This window comes from Agelaius tricolor, unplaced genomic scaffold (assembly GCF_023055355.1).
Source record: "Agelaius tricolor isolate 1412-34295 unplaced genomic scaffold, bAgeTri1.0.p SCAF_142, whole genome shotgun sequence".
Taxonomy (NCBI): Eukaryota; Metazoa; Chordata; class Aves; order Passeriformes; family Icteridae; genus Agelaius; species Agelaius tricolor.
Genome location: NW_027269402.1, coordinates 39,646 through 60,787, shown reverse-complemented (window position 1 = coordinate 60,787; position 21,142 = coordinate 39,646). Strand labels below are relative to the sequence as shown.

General features: G+C 47.2%; 2 protein-coding genes across 3 annotated transcripts in view; one reads left to right on the top strand and one right to left on the bottom strand.

Moving 5' to 3' along the window:
• Positions 1 to 567: 567 nt before the first annotated feature.
• MRPS18B (mitochondrial ribosomal protein S18B) lies at positions 568 to 2,664 on the bottom strand. Of its 2 annotated transcripts, XM_071420460.1 has the most exons (7): positions 2,452 to 2,664; positions 1,953 to 2,064; positions 1,764 to 1,861; positions 1,455 to 1,523; positions 1,063 to 1,129; positions 907 to 966; positions 568 to 828 (listed from the first exon to the last, which is right to left on the bottom strand). In XM_071420460.1, the coding sequence occupies exons 1-7, from the start codon at positions 2,518 to 2,520 to the stop codon at positions 590 to 592; spliced, it is 714 nt and encodes a 237-aa protein (XP_071276561.1). In that variant the 5' UTR covers positions 2,521 to 2,664; the 3' UTR covers positions 568 to 589. The 2 variants fall into 2 exon arrangements, with proteins under 2 accessions (XP_071276561.1, XP_071276560.1); XM_071420459.1 differs by having other exon boundaries at positions 568 to 966.
• A 69-nt stretch (positions 2,665 to 2,733) lies between these two features.
• The window catches only part of PPP1R10 (protein phosphatase 1 regulatory subunit 10), a 30,713-nt gene continuing 12,304 nt past the window's right edge, over positions 2,734 to 21,142 (top strand). The window contains 12 exon segments of the mRNA XM_071420461.1: positions 2,734 to 2,863; positions 3,276 to 3,864; positions 8,784 to 8,902; positions 8,999 to 9,085; positions 11,566 to 11,701; positions 12,771 to 12,822; positions 14,416 to 14,493; positions 14,590 to 14,760; positions 16,093 to 16,192; positions 16,601 to 16,710; positions 17,866 to 17,966; positions 20,644 to 20,788. Of these exon segments, the coding sequence (XP_071276562.1) occupies positions 8,796 to 8,902; positions 8,999 to 9,085; positions 11,566 to 11,701; positions 12,771 to 12,822; positions 14,416 to 14,493; positions 14,590 to 14,760; positions 16,093 to 16,192; positions 16,601 to 16,710; positions 17,866 to 17,966; positions 20,644 to 20,788 (1,087 nt within the window). The 5' untranslated portion in view covers positions 2,734 to 2,863; positions 3,276 to 3,864; positions 8,784 to 8,795.

The window sequence follows — 21,142 nt, the reverse complement described above, 5'->3', positions numbered from 1 at the left end:
CGCCAAGCGCCGGCCAATCGGTGCGCTGGATTTTTCCGTGCTTAACAACGGAGTCCCGCCTTTAGTAACCGCCAGCCAATCGTTGCTGCGGCCGCACCCGTCTGTAGCAACCAAGTACCGCCCTTAGCAACCGTCAGCCAATCGCTGCTGACCGTTTGACAGATCTTAGCAACCAAGTCCCGCCCATGGCAACCGCTTACCAATGGCAGCTGCCCTCAGCAATCAAACCCCACCCATAGCAACCGCCGCCAAATCGCTTCCGTAGTCAGACATCAAACCCCGCCCCTAGCAACCCCTCAACCAATCGTGTATTTTCTCCTGGACTAAGCTCCACCCCTGGCACCTGCTCGCCCAATCGCTACCGCTCCTTCTCCCGCCCTAAGCAACCAAGCCCCGCCCTCCTGAGCAACCGGATTTTCGCGCCACAGCAAAGCATGAAGGGAAGCATCCCCCCCTTCCCGCAAAGCATTGTGGGATATACTCCCCTTCCGCGCGCCGCCTCTTTTCGGCCCCGTCCGCCATTTTGGCCTGGTGCCTCAGTTTCCCTGACGCCAAGAAAAACGCCAATTTTAGGGGATTTTCAACATTTTTATTTCCCCGACGGGCTCGGGGGGGTATCCGGGTAATCCTCCTTAAGGAATCCCCGGTACAAATGGCGCATCCGAGCCACCTCGTCGGCGGGGGGCTGCTGCCACTCGTACCAGGGGTACCAGGCCTTGCCCGGCTCCCTCAGCGCCGGCGCCGGGGGAGTTTTGCCCACGGCCGCGTGTTGGTTGGAGAAATCCTCCTCAGGAACCGGCACAAAAGGGACCTGGAGCCACAGGAGACCTGGGGAGGGGGGATTGAGGGGTTTGGGGGGCGCCCAGCAGGGTTGGGAATGGTTAAAATTCGGGGTTTGGGGTTTACCGCGGTCCTGGGCCTGGGCGATGGCCTGGGAGAGGCGTTTGTGCTGCTTCATGCAGATCCCTGAGGGGAAAAGGGACAAAGGGACACACGGAGGTGGCACCAAGGACACAAAGGTGACCTGAAGGACATAAAGGTGACCCTCAGGTGTGCCCTCACCTGTGTGGATGGGGTGGAAGATGACGCCGGAGTGGGGGCAGATGAACTGGTCAAGAAGCTTCACATTCTGGAAAGGGGAAAAAAAGAGTGAAAAAGAGATTAAATGGGTAAAAAAGAGGTAAAATCGGGTAAATACAGAGGTGAAACGGGTAAAACAGAGGCAAAATGGGTAAAAAAAAGGTGAAAGGGGTAACAGAGAGATGAAATGAGTAAAAAAGAGAAAAAAGAGAGTAAATATGGACAAGAGAAGGAAAAAAAGGAGGAAACGAAAGGAAAAAAAGATAAATAAAATGGAAAAAGAGTAAGAAAGAAGGAAAAGGGGAGAAGAAGGAAGAGCAGGAGCAGGGACCAGTACAGCCCCCCAGATTTGCCCCAAAAGCTCCCAAACTCACCCGAAAATCCACGAGCAAGTTCCGGTCCCGGCAGATGGGGCAGGGGTTCCCCACAGGCCTCCCCCGGCGCTGGGGGAAGGACATGGGCAGTCCCAGTCAGTCCCAGTGACCACCAAAACCTCCCAGTGCCTCCCAGTAACCCGCAAAACCTCCCAGTAACCCCCAAACTATCCCAGCGTCCCCCTCAGTGCCATTGAGAGCCCTGCATTGTCCACAAGATGCCCCCCAAAATGGAACCTGAGGTGCCTCAAGAGCCCCCAAAATGCCCTCAATTCTCTCCCAGTGCCTCCCAGTGCTCCCAGTGCTCACCAGGCAGGCCTTGCGGGGGCTCTGGGGGGGCACGGAGCCCTTGTGGTTGCGCCGGTAGCCGTGCCACACCGGCCTGTCCCCGTAGGTGGCCCTGTACTCTGTGTGGGGACATTTTGGGGGGATTTGGAGGGGTTTTGGGGACTGCAAAATTGCCCCAAAATTCCCCTCCTTACCACCCCACAAACCAACCTTCGCTCTCCAGGTACTCCCAGGGCCGCTCCTGGTAGGGGGAGGGGGCGGCCGGGGGGTCCTTGGGGGTCTCCTTGGGGGTCTCCTGGGTGCTGCAGAGGCGGGGGAGGGCCTGTGGGAAGGGGGTAATGATGTCATAGATGTCATCAGAGCGATGACATCACACACGGGCTGGCCCCTCCCTTCCCTCTCATCGCCCGACCCTCGGCAGCGACCTCAGAAGGGGCGATGCTCTACGTGACGTCACTAAAACAAAGCAAAAGCGTGATGTGACGTCATCGCAATGCGGACAGTGACGTAACGTCTTAGGAAAAGCCACGCCCCCGTAACTCACCCGCGCGCCCCCTAGCGGGGAAAAAAAAACCGTGACGTCACTCGCCCGGCCCCGCCCCGCCCCGCCGCACGTGGCCCGCGCTGCCCTTTCCCCCCTCACGTCCCGGTTTTCTTTCCCCCTTGCCCCAAATTCCCGGTACCCCCTCCCTCCGCTCCCCGTCCTCACTTGAGCCCACCGCAGGTTCCTCACGCCGCCCGCTGCCCTCAGCGCCACCGCCGCCAAGGCCAACGCCATCTTCCCGCCTCTCCCTCACGCCCCGCCCCGCGCCTCTCCCTCACGGCGGGGCGGGGCGCCGCCATCTTTGCCGCGTGGCCACGCCCCTCTTCTCCAGACTGCCGCGCATGCGCAGCGCGCTCCCCTCGCCCTCCCCGAATTAAAACTGCGCCACACGGCCCGCGGACAATGGCGGGCGGCGGCCGCGCGTGCGCGGTGTTGCGTCCGCGCAGGCGCCGTTTGGCCGCTCAACGGCCGGGAGGCGTGGCCGGCGCGCGCCGGGGGGCGTGGCGAATAGCTGGGCGTTGCCTGGTATAAAAAGCCGCTCCCGGCGTTGCCGCCGCCATTCTGAGGGCTGGTGGAGGTGAGTAGAGAGCTGCGCTGGGCCGGGGCTTTGCGGGCGGAGAAGGGGGCGCGGGGGATTTTTCCCCTTTTTTTTTGGCTTTGGGGGGGCTCTTGCAACGCCAAACATCGTTTACGTGGGGAAAAACGCGGCTTATCCCGTCCCAGAGCCCCTCCGGGGCAGCCGCCGCCCTCACGTTCCCTCAAGGCTGAGCCCCCCCCCCCCCCTTCCAAGGGCGTTTCCTCGTCATTTTTTTTTCTTTTTTCCCCCTTTTAAAGCTCTAAATTCTCCCCGGGGATAACAGCTTCTAATCGTTTCGTGTCTTTTCTTCTTCGCTTCTAATATCTTTTTTTCAATTTTCTCTTTTTTTTTTATCGTTATGCCCATCCCCCACCTTCCCCCCCCCTTTTATTTTTCCTTTCCCCCGCTCCAGGTTTGGTTGGTCTTGAGAGACGCCGTCGCCTTTACCACGAGAGAAAAAACCAATACAAACAATACAAAATACAATACAAAACGCGAACAAAACAACAAAAATATATAAATATACAACAAAGAGGGGAAGGAAAAAACCAGGTTTTCTCTCCCCCTTTGCCGTGAAGAGCCGCCGCAGCCTCTCCGTCCTTTGGACCGTCCTTGGAAGCCGTTCCAAACCCGAAGGAAACTGCCACTTTAAAAAACATATTTCCCTCTTCTTTCCCCCAAAAAAACAAAGGCAAAACCCACTTTTTTTTCGAGCAGAAAAAAAAAAACCCAAGCAACTTTTTTTTTTATTACTATTTTTTTTTTTTGGTTTTCAGTTTAGCTCGATCCACTCCTTTAGGGCTTTAAAAAACAAACAAAACCCAAGGGACAAAAAACCTTTAAAAAAATACCCAAAATACCCGTCAAGCTGCAAAAAAAAAGTTGCTGCGTTTTTTTTAAAGCCATGATTAAAATCAAACGAATTTTTTGGCTCTAACACCACCTCCAAATGCCAAAATCCAAACCTTGAAGCGCTGTCGGCTGAGAAAAAAAATTGGATAGTAAGTGTTGAATTTTCAGCAGGCTCCCCCCTTTACCCTTTAAAAAATACAAGAAAAAAACCCTTTAAAAAGTTATTTGTCACAAAGAGCAAAAATAATGGGAGGAAGAGCCCCCCCGTGTGCTTGAGGAGGACGTGGGCTGTGCCTAAAGGTGGTGAAAATGGAAATTTTGGGGGGATTTCGGGAGAAAAGAGCGGTTTCGGAGGAGGAGGAGGGGTCCACGAGCAGCTCCCCCGGTTTAAAAAAAAAACAAAAATCCCGCAAAAAAACCCCCAAAACCCAAACCTCCCAAAAAAAGCTGGAAAATGGCCCCAAAAAACCCGAAAAAGAAAAAAAAAATCGCGCGGTGGGGGAGACGGAATTTATGGAATTTTCGGGGCATTCCCGGCGAGCAATCTGTACATAAAGATTGCAAAAAAAATAGCAAAAAAATCAAAAAGAAAATAAGGGGGGGGTAAGGGAGGAAAAAACCGCGCGGGGCTGGGGTGGGGAAGGTTGGAAATTACAAAAAAAACAAGCTGATTTCTTTCCTATTTTTATTTTTTAGGTGCCATTTTAGGATTGTTTTTTGCGCTGAGAAACGCGGGGTGGGGAGGGGGGGGGTTGGTGGTGAGGGAAGGGGAAAATTTGGGCTTTTCGGTGGGGAATTTTTGGGATTCGGGTGAAATTCCGGTCGGGGGGGTCGCAATCTAGCAATAAAGATTGCTAGGCAGGCCGAGCTTTGCCCAAATTCTGCATTTTTTCCCTCAGAAATTCACTTTAAAGCGTTTCCCCCCCCCCCCTTCCCCTCAGAGCCTTTCTAGGGCAGCTCCAAAATGGCGGCCGCGCTTTGTTTGCCCCGAATCCGCGGTTTTTTCCCTCGTTATTCCGCGGCTTTGGGCGTTTTTATTCCAGCTCTGACCCCCCCCTGGTTATTTCTTAAACCCCCCCGCTTTTAATTCCTTAATTTTAGGGGGGTTTAACCCCAAATCCTGGGGTTTTTTAGGATTTTTTTTGGGGGAAAAGGGGTTTAACGCGTTTCTCTTTGTCGCTTGTGTCTGTGTGTGTCCCCCCCCCGCCCCGCGCTTTTTAAACCCCCAAAAATTCCTCAAAAATGCCTAAAAATTCCTTTAAAACCCCCGAATTTGGGGTTTTTTTTCTCAGCTCTAAAATGGCGCCGAGGCCTCGTTGTTGATGCCCCTCCCACTGTGGGCCCCCCCTTTAAAATTCCATTTTTCACCTCTCCAAATCCCTTTTTGTTCCCTAAAATCCCTTTTTTAACCCCCCCTTTCACCCGCAGGACCCACAAAATCCTCATTTTTACCCCTTTTTTCCACAGGATTTTTGTTATTTTCTCTGTTCCTTTTTCTTGCCTTTTTTTTTTTTTTTGTGGGATTTTTTGAGGGGGGGATTTCAGGGCGGTTTTGGGGAATTCGGGAGTGTCCTGGAGCCTTTGATAACCTTGAATTTATCGTGACAGGGAAATGCTACCACTGGGCTTCACCCCCCTTTTCTCACACACAACCAAAAACCAACCAAAAAAACTAAAAAAAACAAAAAAAAATCGGAATTTTGGGAGGGAGAACACCCCCAAAACTCCATTTTTTTCCCGATTTTCAATGGTTTTGCCCCGTTTTTGCAGCTTAGGAAGCTTTACTTCAGCAAAGGGAGGGAACAGCCACAACCCGGGTAAGCAAAAAAATCCTTTTTTTTTTTTTTTTCTCTTTTTTTTTTGGTTTTTTTTTTTTGGGCTTAATTCCATTTCACGGCCTTTGGATCCAGGGTTTTCAAACATCCAAAATTCCCCTTTTTTCCCCCCCTTTTCCCTCTCCTGGTGCATGCGGCAGTCGGGAGTTGGGCTTTTCCTCCTTTTTTATCCTCAAAATTTCACGGATTTTGCTAAAAAACCGCCGAGATCCCTGGTGAAAATTGAGATTTTTTTTCAGCAATAAACCCATTTATTTGGCATTAATTCCTCCCCAATTTCCTCCCTTTTCTCCCCAGTGGTAGCATTTCCTATTGGGGGGGGGGGCACGGGCAGTTTCCCCCTTAAATCCCCCCCAAAAAAATCCCTTTTTTGGGGGTAAAACGAGTCAAAAATGCTGTAAAATCCCAATTTTGGGCACGAGGGGATCAGGCCTTGACCCACCCCTCAATTTAACGAGCTGGGAATTATCCCCCCCCTTAAAAAAATGGAATTTTTTCCCTTTTTTGGGGGGGATTTTGGGCACCCCCAGCTCCTTTAAGGAGGGATAACCCCAAAAATGAGAGAAAAGACCCCAAAAATCTTTGGGGGGAGGGGGATTTGCCCCTCCCCCAGTGCTGGGACCCCCTCCCAGGGGGGTTTTTTGTCCCCCCCAGTTCATTTTGGGGGGGGGGGGTCAAAGGTTCCGGTGAGAATTTGGGTTTAAATCTCCCAATTTTGGGGTCCCCCCGCTCATTTTTGGGATATTTTTAAGGGGGTTTGTGCTGGTTTAACTTTTTCTTGTGTCTTTACAGAGGGGTGGCATTGCTGACCCCCCACCCTAATTAATCTCCCTTTTAATTAATTAACAATGGAGGGGGGGGGGAAACTCTTAACGAGCCCCAGCTCTGGGTGCTGCACCCAGGTCAAAAATGGAGATTTTTCCCCTCAAAAATGGAGATTTTTGAGTGGTTTAACCCCAAAAAACATCCCCAGCTCCTCCCCCCGCCCTCATTAAGGAAACTGGGTCATAATTAAGCTCTAATTAGTGGTGATTAATGACGTCAGAGTCTGAAACCCCCTCAGGAAATGGGGGGAGGATTCCGGCATTGGGGTCAATGAGCGTCGGGTCATTAAAGGGGGGGGGGTTTGGCCTTAATTAACGAGGTGTTAATTAATGGTTGGTTCATTAGTCAGAGGGTTTAATTAAGGCCTGAGCTTGGGGAGGGTGGGACACCCCCAAATGTGGCAGCTCATTAATTAACCCCTGATTAATTAACATTGGGGGGGGGGAAGGTTGTGGTTGGAAAGCCCCCCCTGGACCCTTGTTCTGCTCATTAATTAACAAAAAATTAATGAAATTATGAGGGAAAACTGCTGGCAATGACAGATTTTTCTCTCTTTTTTTGTTAATGACTTTAATTAACTTTAAAATTAAAAATTTGATTGGGGGGGGGGAGGAAAAACTCTGGGTTTGTGTCCCCCCCCCCCACCATGGTGTGACCCTAAATCCTCATCCTCAGTGGTAATATCTGAATTAATTAATTAATAATTAATTAATCAGCTAATTGGAATGACATCAGAGGGGGAGGGGGGGCTGTGACTCCCCTTGGGGGGGTCCCTGGGACCCTTTTTGGGGTCATTTTCCAGCATTTTGGGGTCATTTTCCAGCATTTTGGGGTCATTTTCTGGCATTTTGGGGTCGATTTCTGAGGTTTTGCAGTTGATTTCTCCCTTTTGGCTTTGACTTCTGGCTTTTATTGTGGTTTTCCCATCATTTTAGGGTGATTTTCCTGCTTTTTGGGGTGAATTTCCAGCTTTTTGGGGTGATTTTCCAGCTTTTTGGGGTGATTTTCCTGCTTTTGGGGGCCAATTTCCACCTTTTCAAGGCCGATTTGTGCTTTTTAAAGCTCTTTTCCATCTTGAGGGCAATTCCCAGCTCTTTGAGGTTGATTTCCCATTTTTTTCTGTTGTTTTCCAGCTTTTTGTGGTGGTTTTCCAGTTTTTAGGCTTGGTTTCCTCTTATTGGTTTTATTTTCCAGCTTTTTGAGGTTTGTCCTCACTTTTGGGGCAGAATTCTGGAATTTTGGGGTTCTTTTCCAGCTTTTTTAAGGCCTATTTCCAGCTTTTTGGCGTCCATTCCCACATGTTTAGGCTTCTTTCCAATGTTTTAATTTGTTTTTCCAGAATTTGGGGTTCATTTCCCTCATTTTCAGATCCATTTCCTGCCTTGTAGTTTTGATTTCCTGTTTTTCCAGGTTGATTTCATGAAGTCTCCGTGGTCCTTTTCCACTTCTTTGGGTTCATTTCCCTTTTTTTAGGCTTGATTTTTATCCTGCAGTGCAAATTTCTCATTTTTAGAATAAATTTCCCCACATTTGCTGTTAGTCCCCACCTTTTTGAGGTTCTTTTCCTCCATTTTAGAGCACATTTCCCTCTTTTCCCTCCCAATTTTGCTCTCACCTCTCATTTCACCCCCCAGAATTTTTGCACATCATTATTTTCTCACCTCTCCCCTTTATTTTTCCCCTTTATTTTTTCCCTTTATTTTCCCCTTTATTTTTCCCTTTATTTCCTCCTTTTTTCCCCCCTTCCCCCCCTTTTTTTCCCAAATTTTTTCCAAATTTTTTCCACATTTTCCCCCAATTTTTCCCCCCTTTTTCCCCTTTTTTTTCCTTTTTTTCCCCCTTTTCCCTCCTTTTTTTCCCAAATTTTTTCCAAATTTTTTCCCCATTCCCCCCCGTTTTCCCCATTTTCCCCCCTTTTTCCCCTTTATTTTCCCCCTTTTTCCCCCCTTTTTCCCCCTTTTTTCCCTCCTTTTCCCCCCCTTTATTTTCCCCCTTTTTCCCCCCTTTTTTCCAAATTTTTTCCAAATTTTTCCCCCCTTTTTCCCCCTTTTTTCCCTCCTTTTCCCCCCCTTTATTTTCCCCCTTTTCCCCCTTTTTTTCCCAAATTTTTTCCAATTTTTTTCCCCATTTCTCCCTTTTTCTCCCTTTTTTCTCCCTTTTTTCCCTCCTTTTTCCCCCTTTTTCCCCCCTTTTTTACCCTTTTTTCCCCCTTTTTTTCCAATTTTTTTTCCAACATTTCCCCCCCCTTTTCCCCTTTTTTTCCCCTTTTTTCCCCCCTTTTCCCCCCTTTATTTCCTCTTTTTCCCCCCTTTTTTTCCCCTTTTTTCCCAAATTTTTCCCAACTTTTTCCCCCATTTTCCCCCTTTTTTCTCCCATTTTTCCCCCAATTTTTCCTTTATTTTTTCCAGCCTGTTCCTGCCATGGGCTCTGGCCCCATCGACCCCAAGGAGCTCCTGAAGGGCCTCGATTGTTTCCTGGGCCGGGATGGGGAGGTCAAAACCATGGATGGCATCTCCAAAATCTTCAGGTAAAAAAAAAACCCCAAAAATCTCCATTTTTGCATCTTTTGCACCTTTTTTATTGCATTTATAGCTGCTAATTGTTATTAATTGCTGTTAATTAGCCTCATGAAGGACTCCCAGAAGATGGTGAGTCGCTGCATTTACCTCAACATCCTCCTGCAAACCCGGGCCCAGGACATCCTCAACAAGTAAAAATTGAATTTTAATTTCATTTTTTGGGGAATTTTTGGGTGGATTTTGGTACTTTTGAGGTTTTCCCAGCCAGATCTAGACAGAATTCCCACTTTTTCCCCTCAGGTTTCATCCTCAGGCTAAGCAAGCACGGGGAAAATTGGATTTTTTGAGGGCATTTTGGGAAAATTTGGGTGGATTTGAGTGGTTTAGAAATTATCCCAACCAGATCTCGACAGAATTCCCAATTTTCCTCCTCAGATTTTGTCCTCAGGCCAAGTAAACCTGTGGAAAAATGCAATTTTTGAGGGGATTTTGGGAAAATCTGGGTGTGTTTGAGGTTTTCCTGGCCAGATCCTTCTGGAATTCCAACTTTTTTCCCTCAGATTTTATCCTCAGGCCAAGTAAGCACAGAAAAGTAAATTTTAGCTGCATTTTGGGTGAATTTTTGGGGAATTTAGGTGGTTTTGAGGTTTTCCTGGCCAGATCCTTCCAGAATTCCAACTTTTTCCCCTCAGATTTCATCCTGGCTTAGTAAACACGTAGAAAAGTGAATTTTAGGTGGATTTAGACAGATTTTGATGGGGTTTTTTTTGGATTTTGGGCAGATTTTGATGGATTTGAATTTTTCCTACTTGGATCTGGACAGAATTCCCACTTTTTTTCCCCTCAGATTCATCCTGGCCTAAAAATCAGGCAAAAAATTGATTTTTTTTAGATTTTGGGTGTATTTTGACAGATTTTAACAGGATTTCTTAAAATTCTAAATGGATTTAGGCAGATTTTTGCAGAATGAAGGTTTTCCTGTCTGGATCTGGACAAAATTCCCACTTTTTTCCCTCAGATTCATCCCGACCTAAAAATCAGGCAAAAAATTTGATTTTTTTGCATTTTGGGTGTATTTTGACCGATTTTGACGGGGTTTCTTTTGAACTTCTGATAGATTTTTACAGATTTTGACCGAATAAAAGTTTTCCTGTCTGGATCTGGACAAAATTCCCACTTTTTTCCCTCAGATTCATCCCGACCTAAAAATCAGGCAAAAAAATAGAATTTTTTTTGATTTTGGGCAGATTTTGACAGGATTTCTTAAAATTCTAAATGGATTTAGGCAGATTTTGACAGAATGAAGGTTTTCCTGTCTGGATCTGGACAAAATTCCCACTTTTTTCCCTCAGATTCATCCTGACCTAGCAACCTGGTGGAAAAATGCAATTTTTTTAGATTTTGACAGATCTTGACAGAATTTTTTACAAATTTCAAATGGATTTCAGCAGATTTTGACAGAATTAAAGTTTTCCTGTCTGGATCTGGACAAAATTCCCACTTTTTTCCCTCACATTCATCCTGACCTAACAATCAGGCGAAAAAATGCAATTTTTTTTAGATTTTGGGCGTATTTTGACCGATTTTGACCGGGTTTTTTTTGAATCTCTGATAGATTTTTACAGATTTTGACCAAATAAAAATTTTCCTCTCTGAACCTGGCCAAAATTCCCACTTTTTTCCCTCAGGTTCATTCGGACCTAGTAATCTGGTGGAAAAATTGATTTTTTTTTGGATTTTGGGCAGATTTTGACAGGATTTCTTAAAATTCTAAATGGATTTTGGCAGAATGAAGGTTTTTTGTCTGGATCTGGACAAAATTCCCACTTTTTTCCCTCACATTCATCCCAACCTAACAATAAGGCGAAAAAATAGATTTTTTTTGGATTTCGGGTGGATTTTGACAGGATTTCTTAAAATTCTAAATGGATTTAGGCAGATTTTGGCAGAATGTAGGATTTTTGTCTGGATCTGGACAAAATTCCCACTTTTTCCCCTCACATTCATCCCGACCTAAAAATCAGGTGAAAAAATTGAATTTCTTTGGATTTTGGGTGAATTTTGACTGATTTTGACTGGGTTTTTTTTGAATTTCTGTTGGATTTAGACAGATTATGACCAAATAAATATTTTCCTCTCTGAACCCGACCAAAATTCCCACTTTTTTCCCTCAGATTCATCCTGACCTAGTAATCAGGTTAAAAATTCGATTTTTTTTGGATTTTGGGTGTATTTTGACAGGATTTTTTAAAATTTCAGATGGATTTTGACAGAATGAAGGTTTTCCTGTCTGGATCTGGACAAAATTCCCACTTTTTTCCCTCACATTCATCCCGACCTAAAAATCAAGCGGAAAAATGCAATTTTTTTGATTTTGGGTGAATTTTGACCAATTTTGACGGGGTTTCTTTTGAACTTCTGTTGGATTTGGACAGATTTTGACTGAATAAAAGTTTTCCTGTCTGGATCTGGACAAAATTCCCACTTTTTTCCCTCACATTCATCCTGACCTAACAATCAGGCGAAAAAATGCAATTTTTTTAGATTTTGGGCGTATTTTCACCAATTTTGACCGGGTTTTTTTTGAACTTCTGATAGATTTTTACAGATTATGACCAAATAAATATTTTCCTGTCTGAACCCGACCAAAATTGCCATTTTTTCCCCTCAGGTTCATCCGGATCGGGGGCTACAAGCTGCTCAACACGTGGCTGACGGGCTCCAAGGCCGCCAACAACGTCCCCTTCCTGCAGCAGCTGCTGCTCACCCTGCAGCACCTCCCGCTCACCGTCGACCACCTCAAGCAGGTCTGGCCCTTGGGGACACCGGGGTGGCACTTGGGGACACCGGGGTGGCCCTTGGGGACATCACAGGTGGCACCTGGGGACACTCAGAGTGGGTTTTGTCCTGCTCCAAAGTGATTTTTGCCACATTTACACTGATTTTTGCCACATTTACAGTGATTTTTGTCTTGCTTTTTCACTCAGTGGCCTTTGGGGACACTGGGGTGGCACCTGGGGACACTCGGAGTGGGTTTTGTACCGCTCCAAAGTGATTTTTACCTCATTTAAAGTGATTTTTGCCTCATTTAAAGTGATTTTTTCCACATTTACAGTGATTTTTGCCACATTTACGGTGATTTTTGTCTCACTTTTTGACTCAGTGGCCCTTGGGGACATCGCAGGTGGCACCTGGGGACACTCGGAGTGGGTTTTGTCCTGCTCAAAAGTGACTTTGTCTCGTTTAAAGTGGTTTTTGTCACATTTAAAGTGATTTTTGCCTCACTTAAAGTGATTTTTGCCTCATCTAAAGTGATTTTTGCCACATTCACAGTGATTTTTGCCTCACTTAAAGTGATTTTTGCCTCACTTAAAGTGATTTTTGCCACATTTAAAGTGATTTTTGCCTCATTTAATGTGACTTTTGTCTCATTTAATGTGACTTTTGTCTCATTTAAAACCCTTCCAGGGCCTTTGGGGACACTGAGGTGGCACCTGGGGACACTCGGAGTGAGTTTGTCCCACTCCAAAGTGATTTTTGCCTCATTTAAAGTGATTTTTGCCTCATTTACAGTGATTTTTTTCCACATTTACAGTGATTTTTGCCTCACTTAAACTGATTTTTGCCTCATTTAAAGTGATTTTTGTCACATTTAAAGTGATTTTTTGCCTCACTTAAAGTGATTTTTGCCACATTTACAATGATTTTTGCCACATTTAAAGTGATTTTTGCCTCATTTAAAGTGATTTTTGCCACATTTAAAGTGATTTTTGCCTCACTTAAAGTGATTTTTTCCACATTTACAATGATTTTTACCTCTTTTAAAGTGATTTTTGCCCCTTTTGTCCCCTCCCTGACCCTCGCTTCCCTCTGCAGAACAACACGGCCAAGCTGGTGAAGCAGCTCAGCAAATCCAGCGATGATGAGGGTGAGCAGGAACCCCCCAAAAATCCCCAAAATCCCCTTGGGAACCCCAAAATCTCCCTCAGACCCCAAAATCCCCCTCAGGCTCCTCAAAAAAAACCCTGAGAACCCCAAAAAAAAACCCCTCAGATGCCCCAAATATCTCAAAAAATCTCCCCAAAACCCCCCTGGGATGCCCCAAAATCCCCCAAATCACCCTCAGAATCCCCCAAAATCCCCCTGAGAACCCCAAAATCCCCCCCAGACACCCCAAAAAAAACCCTTGAGAACCTCCAAAATCCCCCTCAGACCCCCCAAAATCCACTTGGGACCCCCCAAAATCCCCCTCAGACCCCAAAATCCACTTGGGACCCCCCAAAATCCCCCTCAGAGCCCCCAAAATCCACTTAGGACCCCCCAAAATCCCCCTGAGAGCCCCAAATCCCCCCTCAGACCCCCAAAAATCCACTTGGGACTCCCCAAAATCCCCCTCAGACCCCCCAAAATCTCCCCCAGACACCCCAAAATCCACTTGGGACCCCCCAAAATCCACTTGGGACCCCCCAAAATCCCCCTCAGACCCCAAAATCCCCCTCAGGCTCCTCCAAAAAACCCCTGAGAACCCCAAAATCCCCCTCAGACCCCCCAAAATCCACTTGGGACTCCCCAAAATCCCCCTCAGACCCCCCAAAATCCACTTGGGACCCCCCAAAATCCCCCTCAGACCCCCCAAAATCCACTTGGGACCCCCCAAAATCCCCTTGGGAACCCCAAAAATCCACTTGGGAACCCCAAAATCCCCCTGAGAGCCCCAAATCCCCCCTCAGACCCTCAAAAATCCACTTGGGACTCCCCAAAATCCCCCTCAGACCCCCCAAAATCTCCCCCAGACACCCCAAAATCCACTTGGGACCCCCCAAAATCCACTTGGGACCCCCAAAATCCACTTAGGGGACCCCCCCAAAATCCCCTTGGGACCCCCCAAAATCCCCCTCAGACCCCCCAAAATCCACTTGAGAACCTCCAAAATCCCCCTCAGACCCCCCAAAATCCACTTGGGACCCCCCAAAATCCCCCTGAGAGCCCCAAATCCCCCCTCAGACCCCCAAAAATCCACTTGGGACTCCCCAAAATCCCCCTCAGACCCCCCAAAATCTCCCCCAGACACCCCAAAATCCACTTGGGACCCCCAAAATCCACTTGGGACCCCCCAAAATCCACTTGGGACCCCCAAAATCCTCTTGGGACCCCCCAAAATCCACTTGGGACCCCCCAAAATCCCCCTCAGACCCCCCAAAATCCACTTGGGACCCCCCAAAATCCACTTAGGACCCCCCCAAATCCCCCTGAGAGCCCCAAAATCCACTTGGGACCCCCCCAAATCCACTTGGGACCCCCCAAAATCCCCCTCAGACTCCAATCCTCCCTCAGACCCCTCGGGATCCCCCCAAACCCCTCAGGCCTCCCCAAAAATCAGCCCAGATCCTTCTGAAACCCCCCAAAAAAACCCCTGAAATCCCCCCCAAAACTCCTCTAGGTCGCACTGCCCACCCCCTGCTTGATTTATGACTGATTAATTAATGATTAATTAGTGATTAATTGGTAATTAACCCCTCAGAGCTCCGGCGCTTGGCCTCCATCCTGGTCAGTGACTGGATGGGGGTGATCCGCTCCCAGAGCAGCTCTCAACCCACAGGTGAGCCCCAAAAAACCCCAAAATCCCCCAAAATTCCCCCAAAATCCCCCCAAAATCCCCCCCCTAAAATCCCCTCACCCTTTTCCCCCCCCTCAGAACGGGATAAAAAGAAAAGAAAAGAGGAAAACAAAAGCAAAACTCCCGTCCCGGAGAAGCCCCAGGAGACCAAAAACGAGGCCAAAAATGAGGAAATTCCCGAAAAGAAACGGGAAAAACCCAAATCCCTGCGGACCACGGCCCCCAGCCACGCCAAGTTCCGCTCCACAGGTGAGGTTTGGGGAAATTTGGGGGGATTTTGGGCAATTTGGGGGGATTTTTGGGAATTTAGGACTGGGTTTAAGAGAAATTTGGGGCTGGTTTGGGGAAATTTGGGGGGATTTGGGCAATTTGGGGTGGGTTTTGGGGTGGGTTTTGGGAATTTCGGGCTGGTTTTAAGAGAAATTTGGGCTGAATTTGGGGGTGTTTTGGGGAATTTGTGGTAAAACTGGGGCTATTTTGGGGGAATTTGGGGTGGGTTTTGGCTGTTTTGGGGAATTTGTGCTAAAATTTGGGCTATTTTGAGGGGTTTTGGGCTGGTTTGGGGAATTTAGGACTTGGTTTAAAGGAAATTGGGGCTGGTTTTGGGAATTTGGGGCTGGTTTGGGGAATTTGTGGTAAAACTGGGGCTATTTTGGGGGAATTTGGGGTAGTTTTGGGCTGGTTTGGAGAATTTGTGGTAAAACTGGGGATATTTTGGGAATTTGGGGTGGGTTTTGGGGTGGTTTTAAGAGAAACTGGGGCTGGAAATGGGGAAATTTGGGGGTTTTGGGCAAATTTGGAGTGGATTTTGGGAATTTAGGACTGGGTTTAAAGGAAATTTTGGCTGGTTTTGGGAATTTGGGGAATTTGTGCTAAAACTGGGGATATTTTGAGGGAATTTGGGGTGGATTTGGGGAATTTCAGGCTGGTTTTTAGAGAAATTTGGGCTGGTTTTGGGGAAATTTGGGGGTTTTGGGCAAATTTGGATTGAGATTTTGGGAATTTAGGACTGGGTTTAAAGGAAATTTGGGGCTGAATTTGGGGCTGTTTTGGGGAATTTGTGCTAAAACTGGGGATATTTTGAGGGAATTTGGGGTGGGTTTTGGGAATTTAGGACTGGGTTTAAAGGAAATTGGGGCTGGTTTTGGGAATTTGAGGCTGTTTTGGGGAATTTGTGGTAAAACTGAGGCTATTGGGAATTTGGGGTGGATTTTGGAAATTTAGGCCTGGTTTTAAAGGGAATTGGGGCTGGTTTGGAGAATTTGGGGCTCTTTAAGGGACTTTGGGGCTGATTTGGGCTGGTTTAATGCACTTTGGGCTGGGGTTTGGGAATTTAGGAGTGGTTTTAAGAGAAATTGGGGCTGTTTTGGGGAATTTTTGTGCTAAAACTGAGGAATTTGGGCTGAGTTTTGCCCTCAGTGAAATTCGTGCTGATTTCTGAGGCGAATTCGGGGTTAATTTTACAAAATTCAGAGCTCAACCTCCACGATTGGGGTTTTAACGATTCGGGGCCATTTTAGGGTTGGGGTTTGAGCTTTTTTGGGGCCGTTTTGGGGATTTTTAACCCTTTTTTCCCCTCAGGGCTGGAGCTGGAGACGCCGTCGCTGGCGCCGGTGAAGAAACTGAACTCGTCCTCATCCGACAAATACAGCCTGAAACCCGTCCCTGTCAAGAGGCAGAGGTGGGATTTGGGGCAATTTCAGACCATTTTGGGCAATTTTGGGGTTTCAAAGCCATTTTGGGGTCAAAGCTGCTTTTGGGGCTGATTTGGGGGAATTTTTGGGGCGTTTCAGGCCTGGTTTGGGGGCAGTTCTGGGGACGTTTCAGGATCATTTTGGGGATTTTTTTGGGGGATAATTTGGGTTTTTTTGGGGTTTCTGAGTCATTTTAGGGCTGTTTTGGGGATGCTTTCAGGGTGATTATGGGGTGCAGTTTTGGGATCATTTTAGGATTGGTTTCAGGGCTTTTTAGGGGTAATTTTGAGTCTATCTTGAGGACAGGTTTGGGGCTACTTTGGGGCTGTTTTGGGTGCAATCTCAGGGATTTTTGGGGTGGTTTTGGGGGATCCTGACCCTTTTTCCTTCCCCAGTGCCCCGACAGCCCCTGGAGAAGCTCCTCTGGCAGAGAAAAAATACAAACCCCTAAACACAGCCCCAAATGCAGCCAAGGAGATCAAAGTGAAGATCATCCCCCCACAGCGTGAGTTTGGGGACATTTGGGGTTTTTTTGGGGCCATTTGGGGTTGATTTTTGTGCCATTTTGGGGTTGATTTTTGTGCCATTTTGGGGTTGATTTTGGTCCCATTTCTGGTTTCATTTTTGGATTGTTTTGGTGCCATTTTAAGCTTGGTTTTGGTGCCATTTTGGGGTTGATTTTGGTGCCATTTCTGGTTTCATTTTGGGGTCATTTGTGGTTTCATTTTGGGATTGTTTTGGTGCCATTTGGGGGTTGATTTTTGTGCCATTTTGGGGTTGATTTTGGTGCCATTTCTGGTTTCATTTTGGGGTCATTTTGATGCCATTTGGGGGTTGATTTTTGTGCCATTTTGGGGTTGATTTTGGTGCCATTTCTGGTTTCATTTTGGGATTGTTTTGGTGCCATTTGGGGGTTGATTTTTGTGCCATTTTGGGGTTGATTTTGGTGCCATTTCTGGTTTCATTTTTGGATTGTTTTGGTGCCATTTGAAGCTTGGTTTTGGTGCCATTTTGAGATTGTTTTGGTGCCATTTTAAGCTTGGTTTTGGTGCCATTTTGGGGTTCATTTTGGTGCCATTTCTGGTTTCATTTTGGGGTTTTTTGGTGACATTTTAATCTTGGTTTTGGTACCATTTTGGGGTCATTTTGGGGTCATTTGTGGTTTCATTTTGGGGTTTTTTGGTGCCATTTGGGGGTTGATTTTTGTGCCATTTTGGGATTGTTTTGGTGCCATTTGAAGCTTGGTTTTGGTGCCATTTTGGGGTTCATTTTGGTGCCATTTCTGGTTTCATTTTGGGATTGTTTTGGTGCCATTTGGGGGTTGATTTTTGTGCCATTTTGGTGACAATTCAGGTGATATTCGGGACCTTTCCAGGGGAAACTTTTGGTGCCATTTTGGGTGCACCTGGGTTCCTTTTGGGAGCCATTTTTGAGGACATTTTGGGTGGATTTGGGTGGTACCTGGACATCATTTTGGGACTGATTTAGGTCCCATTTTGAGAAAAATTTGGGTCCAGTTTTTAGGATGATTTCTGAGGCATTTTATGATGGATTTGGGATCCTTTTTAGGGCAGATTTGGGCACCATTTTGAGACAGGTTTGGGACCCGTTTTGGGGTGAATTTGGGGTTTTTTTGGTGACCTCTCTTTGCTCCCCTCAGCCATGGAAGGCCTTGGGTTCCTGGATGCCCTGAACTCAGCACCCGTCCCCGGCATCAAAATCAAAAAGAAGAAAAAAGTTCTGTCCCCAACAGCAGCCAAGGTGAGGGAGGGTTTGGGACATTTTGGGGACATTTTGGAAAAATTTGGGAGCCATTTTAGGGGTACCTCAAGTCCCTTTTTGGGAACATTTAGGGAGTTATTGTAGACACACTTTTAGGGGCTAATTTGTGAATATTTTGAATCATTTTTTTGGGAACACTTTTGGGGTAATTTGCAGATCATTTTGGGGGCCATTTTACTGCACTTTAAAATATTTTTCTGGGGACAGTTTGTGGACTTTTTGGGGGCCATTTTGTGGAAACTTTGAGTCCCTTTTTGGGGACATTGATGCCTTTATGGTGAACACTTTGGTGGCCATTTTGTGGCCTCTTTGGCTGCCATTTTGTCCCTTTCTGTGGGACAATTTGGCAGCCATTTTGAGACCCCTACAGACGCCATTTTGTGAACACCTCATGAGCTGTTTTGGGCACTCTTTGGCAGCCATTTTGTGAACACTTTGGCAGCCACTTTGGGCACACTTTGGCAGCCATTTTGTGAACACTTTGGCAGCCATTTTGGGCACTCTTTGGCAGCCATTTTGTGAACACCTCATGACCCATTTTGGGGACACATTGGCAGCCATTTTGTGCACACTCTAGGAGCCATTTTGGGCACACTTTGGCAGCCATTTTGTGCACACTTTGGCAGCCATTTTGAGCACACTTTAGGAGCCATTTTGGGGACACTATGGCAGCCATTTTGTGAACACCTCATGACCCATTTTGTGCACACTTTGGCAGCCATTTTGTGCACAGTTTGGCAGCCATTTTGGGCACACTTTGGGAGCCATTTTGTGGACACTTTGGCAGCCATTTTGTGAACCCTTCATGAGCCATTTTGTGAACACCTCATGACCCATTTTGGGGACACATTGGCAGCCATTTTGGGCACACTTTGGCAGCCATTTTGTGAACCCTTCATGACCCATTTTGTGCACACTTTGGCAGCCATTTTGTGCACACTCTAGGAGCCATTTTGGGCACACTTTGGCAGCCATTTTGTGCACACTTTGGCAGCCATTTTGAGCACACTTTAGGAGCCATTTTGGGGACACTATGGCAGCCATTTTGTGAACACCTCATGACCCATTTTGTGAACACTTTAGGAGCCATTTTGTGCACAATTTGGCAGCCATTTTGTGAACACCTCATGACCCATTTTGGGCACACTTTGGCAGTCATTTTGTGCACAGTTTGGCAGCCATTTTGTGAACACTTTGGCAGCCATTTTGTGAACACCTCATGACCCATTTTGTGGACACTATGGCAGCCATTTTGTAAACACCTCATGACCCATTTTGTGAACACTTTAGGAGCCATTTTGTGCGCAATTTGGCAGCCATTTTGTGAACACCTCATGACCCATTTTGGGCACACTTTGGCAGCCATTTTGTGCACAGTTTGGCAGCCCTTTTGGGCACACTTTGGCAGCCATTTTGTGCACACTTTGGCAGCCATTTTGAGCACACTTTAGGAGCCATTTTGGGTACAATTTGGCAGCCATTTTGTGACCCCTTCATGACCCATTTTGTGCACACTTTGGCAGCCATTTTATGAACCCTTCATGACCCATTTTGGGCACACTTTGGCAGCCATTTTGTGAACACCTCATGACCCATTTTGGGGACACTTTGGGAGCCATTTTGTGAACCCTTCATGACCCATTTTGGGCACTCTTTGGCAGCCATTTTGTGAACACTTTGGCAGCCATTTTGTGCACACTTTGGCAGCCATTTTGGGCACACTTTCGGCAGCCATTTTGTGAACACCTCATGACCCATTTTGGGGACACTTTAGGAGCCATTTTGTGCACAATTTGGCAGCCATTTTGTGAACACCTCATGACCCATTTTGGGTACAATTTGGCAGCCATTTTGTGCACACTTTGGGAGCCATTTTGTGCACACCTCATGACCCATTTTGTGAACACTTTGGCAGCCATTTTGTGCACACTTTAGGACCCATTTTGGGCACACTTTGGGAGCCATTTTGTGAACCATTCATGAGCCATTTTGGGGACACTTTCAGCAGCCATTTTGTGAACACCTCATGACCCATTTTGGGTACTCTTTGGCAGCCATTTTGTGCACAATTTGGCAGCCATTTTGTGAACCCTTCATGAGCCATTTTGGGGACACTATGGCAGCCATTTTGTAAACACCTCATGACCCATTTTGTGCACGCTTTGGGAGCCATTTTGTGAACACTTTAGGAGCCATTTTGTGCGCAATTTGGCAGCCATTTTGTGAACACCTCATGAGCCATTTTGGGCACACTTTGGCAGCCATTTTGTGCACAGTTTGGCAGCCATTTTGGGCACACTTTCGGAGCCATTTTAGGGACACTTTGGCAGCCATTTTGTGGACCCTTCATGACCCATTTTGGGCACTCTTTGGCAGCCATTTTGTGCACACTTTGGCAGCCATTTTGTGCACACTTTAGGAGCCATTTTGTGCACAATTTGGCCGCCATTTTGTGAACCCTTCATGAGCCATTTTGTGCACACTTTAGGAGCCATTTTGTGCACAATTTGGCAGCCATTTTGTGAACACCTCATGACCCATTTTGTGCACAATTTGGCCGCCATTTTGTGAACACTTTAGGAGCCATTTTGAGCACACTTTGGCAGCCATTTTGGGGTAAAACCCCCCTGTTCTGACCCACCTCATGTCCCCCCAGCCCAGCCCCTTCGAGGGGAAGCCGGCACCAGAACCCAGCACGGCCAAACCCTCGTCCCCAGAGCCGGCGGCCGCGGAGCCCATGGACACGGACCGGCCGGGGACGCCGGTGCCGGCCATCGAGGTGCCCGAGCCCATGGACACCGGTACGGACTGGGGGCACTGGGAGGGACTGGGGACGCTTTGGGGATGGTTTCTGTGGGGTTGGGGACAGTTTGGGTGGGCTTTGGGCTGTTTAGGGTCAGTTTGGGTTGGATTGGGGCCGTTTGAGGTCAGTTTGGGGACAGTTTGGGTGGGATTTGGGACAGTTTAGAGTCAGTTTGGGAGAGTTTAGGGACAGTTTGGGTGGGATTGGGGCTATTTAGGGTCAGTTTGTGTGGGATTGGGAGAGTTTAGGATGGATTTAGGGTCAGTTTGGGTGGGATTGGGGCTGTTTAGGGTAAGTTTGGGTTGGATTGGGGCCGTTTCAGGTCAGTTTTGGGGACAGTTTGGGTGGGATT

Bases quoted from the DNA above. Each gene is read 5' to 3' on its own strand.
- MRPS18B (XM_071420459.1), bottom strand. From the start codon at position 2,520: ATGGCGTTGGCCTTGGCGGCGGTGGCGCTGAGGGCAGCGGGCGGCGTG. The intron at 1,862-1,952 runs GTTGGTTTGTGG...GTCCCCACACAG, and splicing joins GGAGTACCTGGAGAGCGAAG to AGTACAGGGCCACCTACGGG. The intron at 1,524-1,763 runs GTGAGCACTGGG...TCCTTCCCCCAG, and splicing joins GCCCCCGCAAGGCCTGCCTG to CGCCGGGGGAGGCCTGTGGG.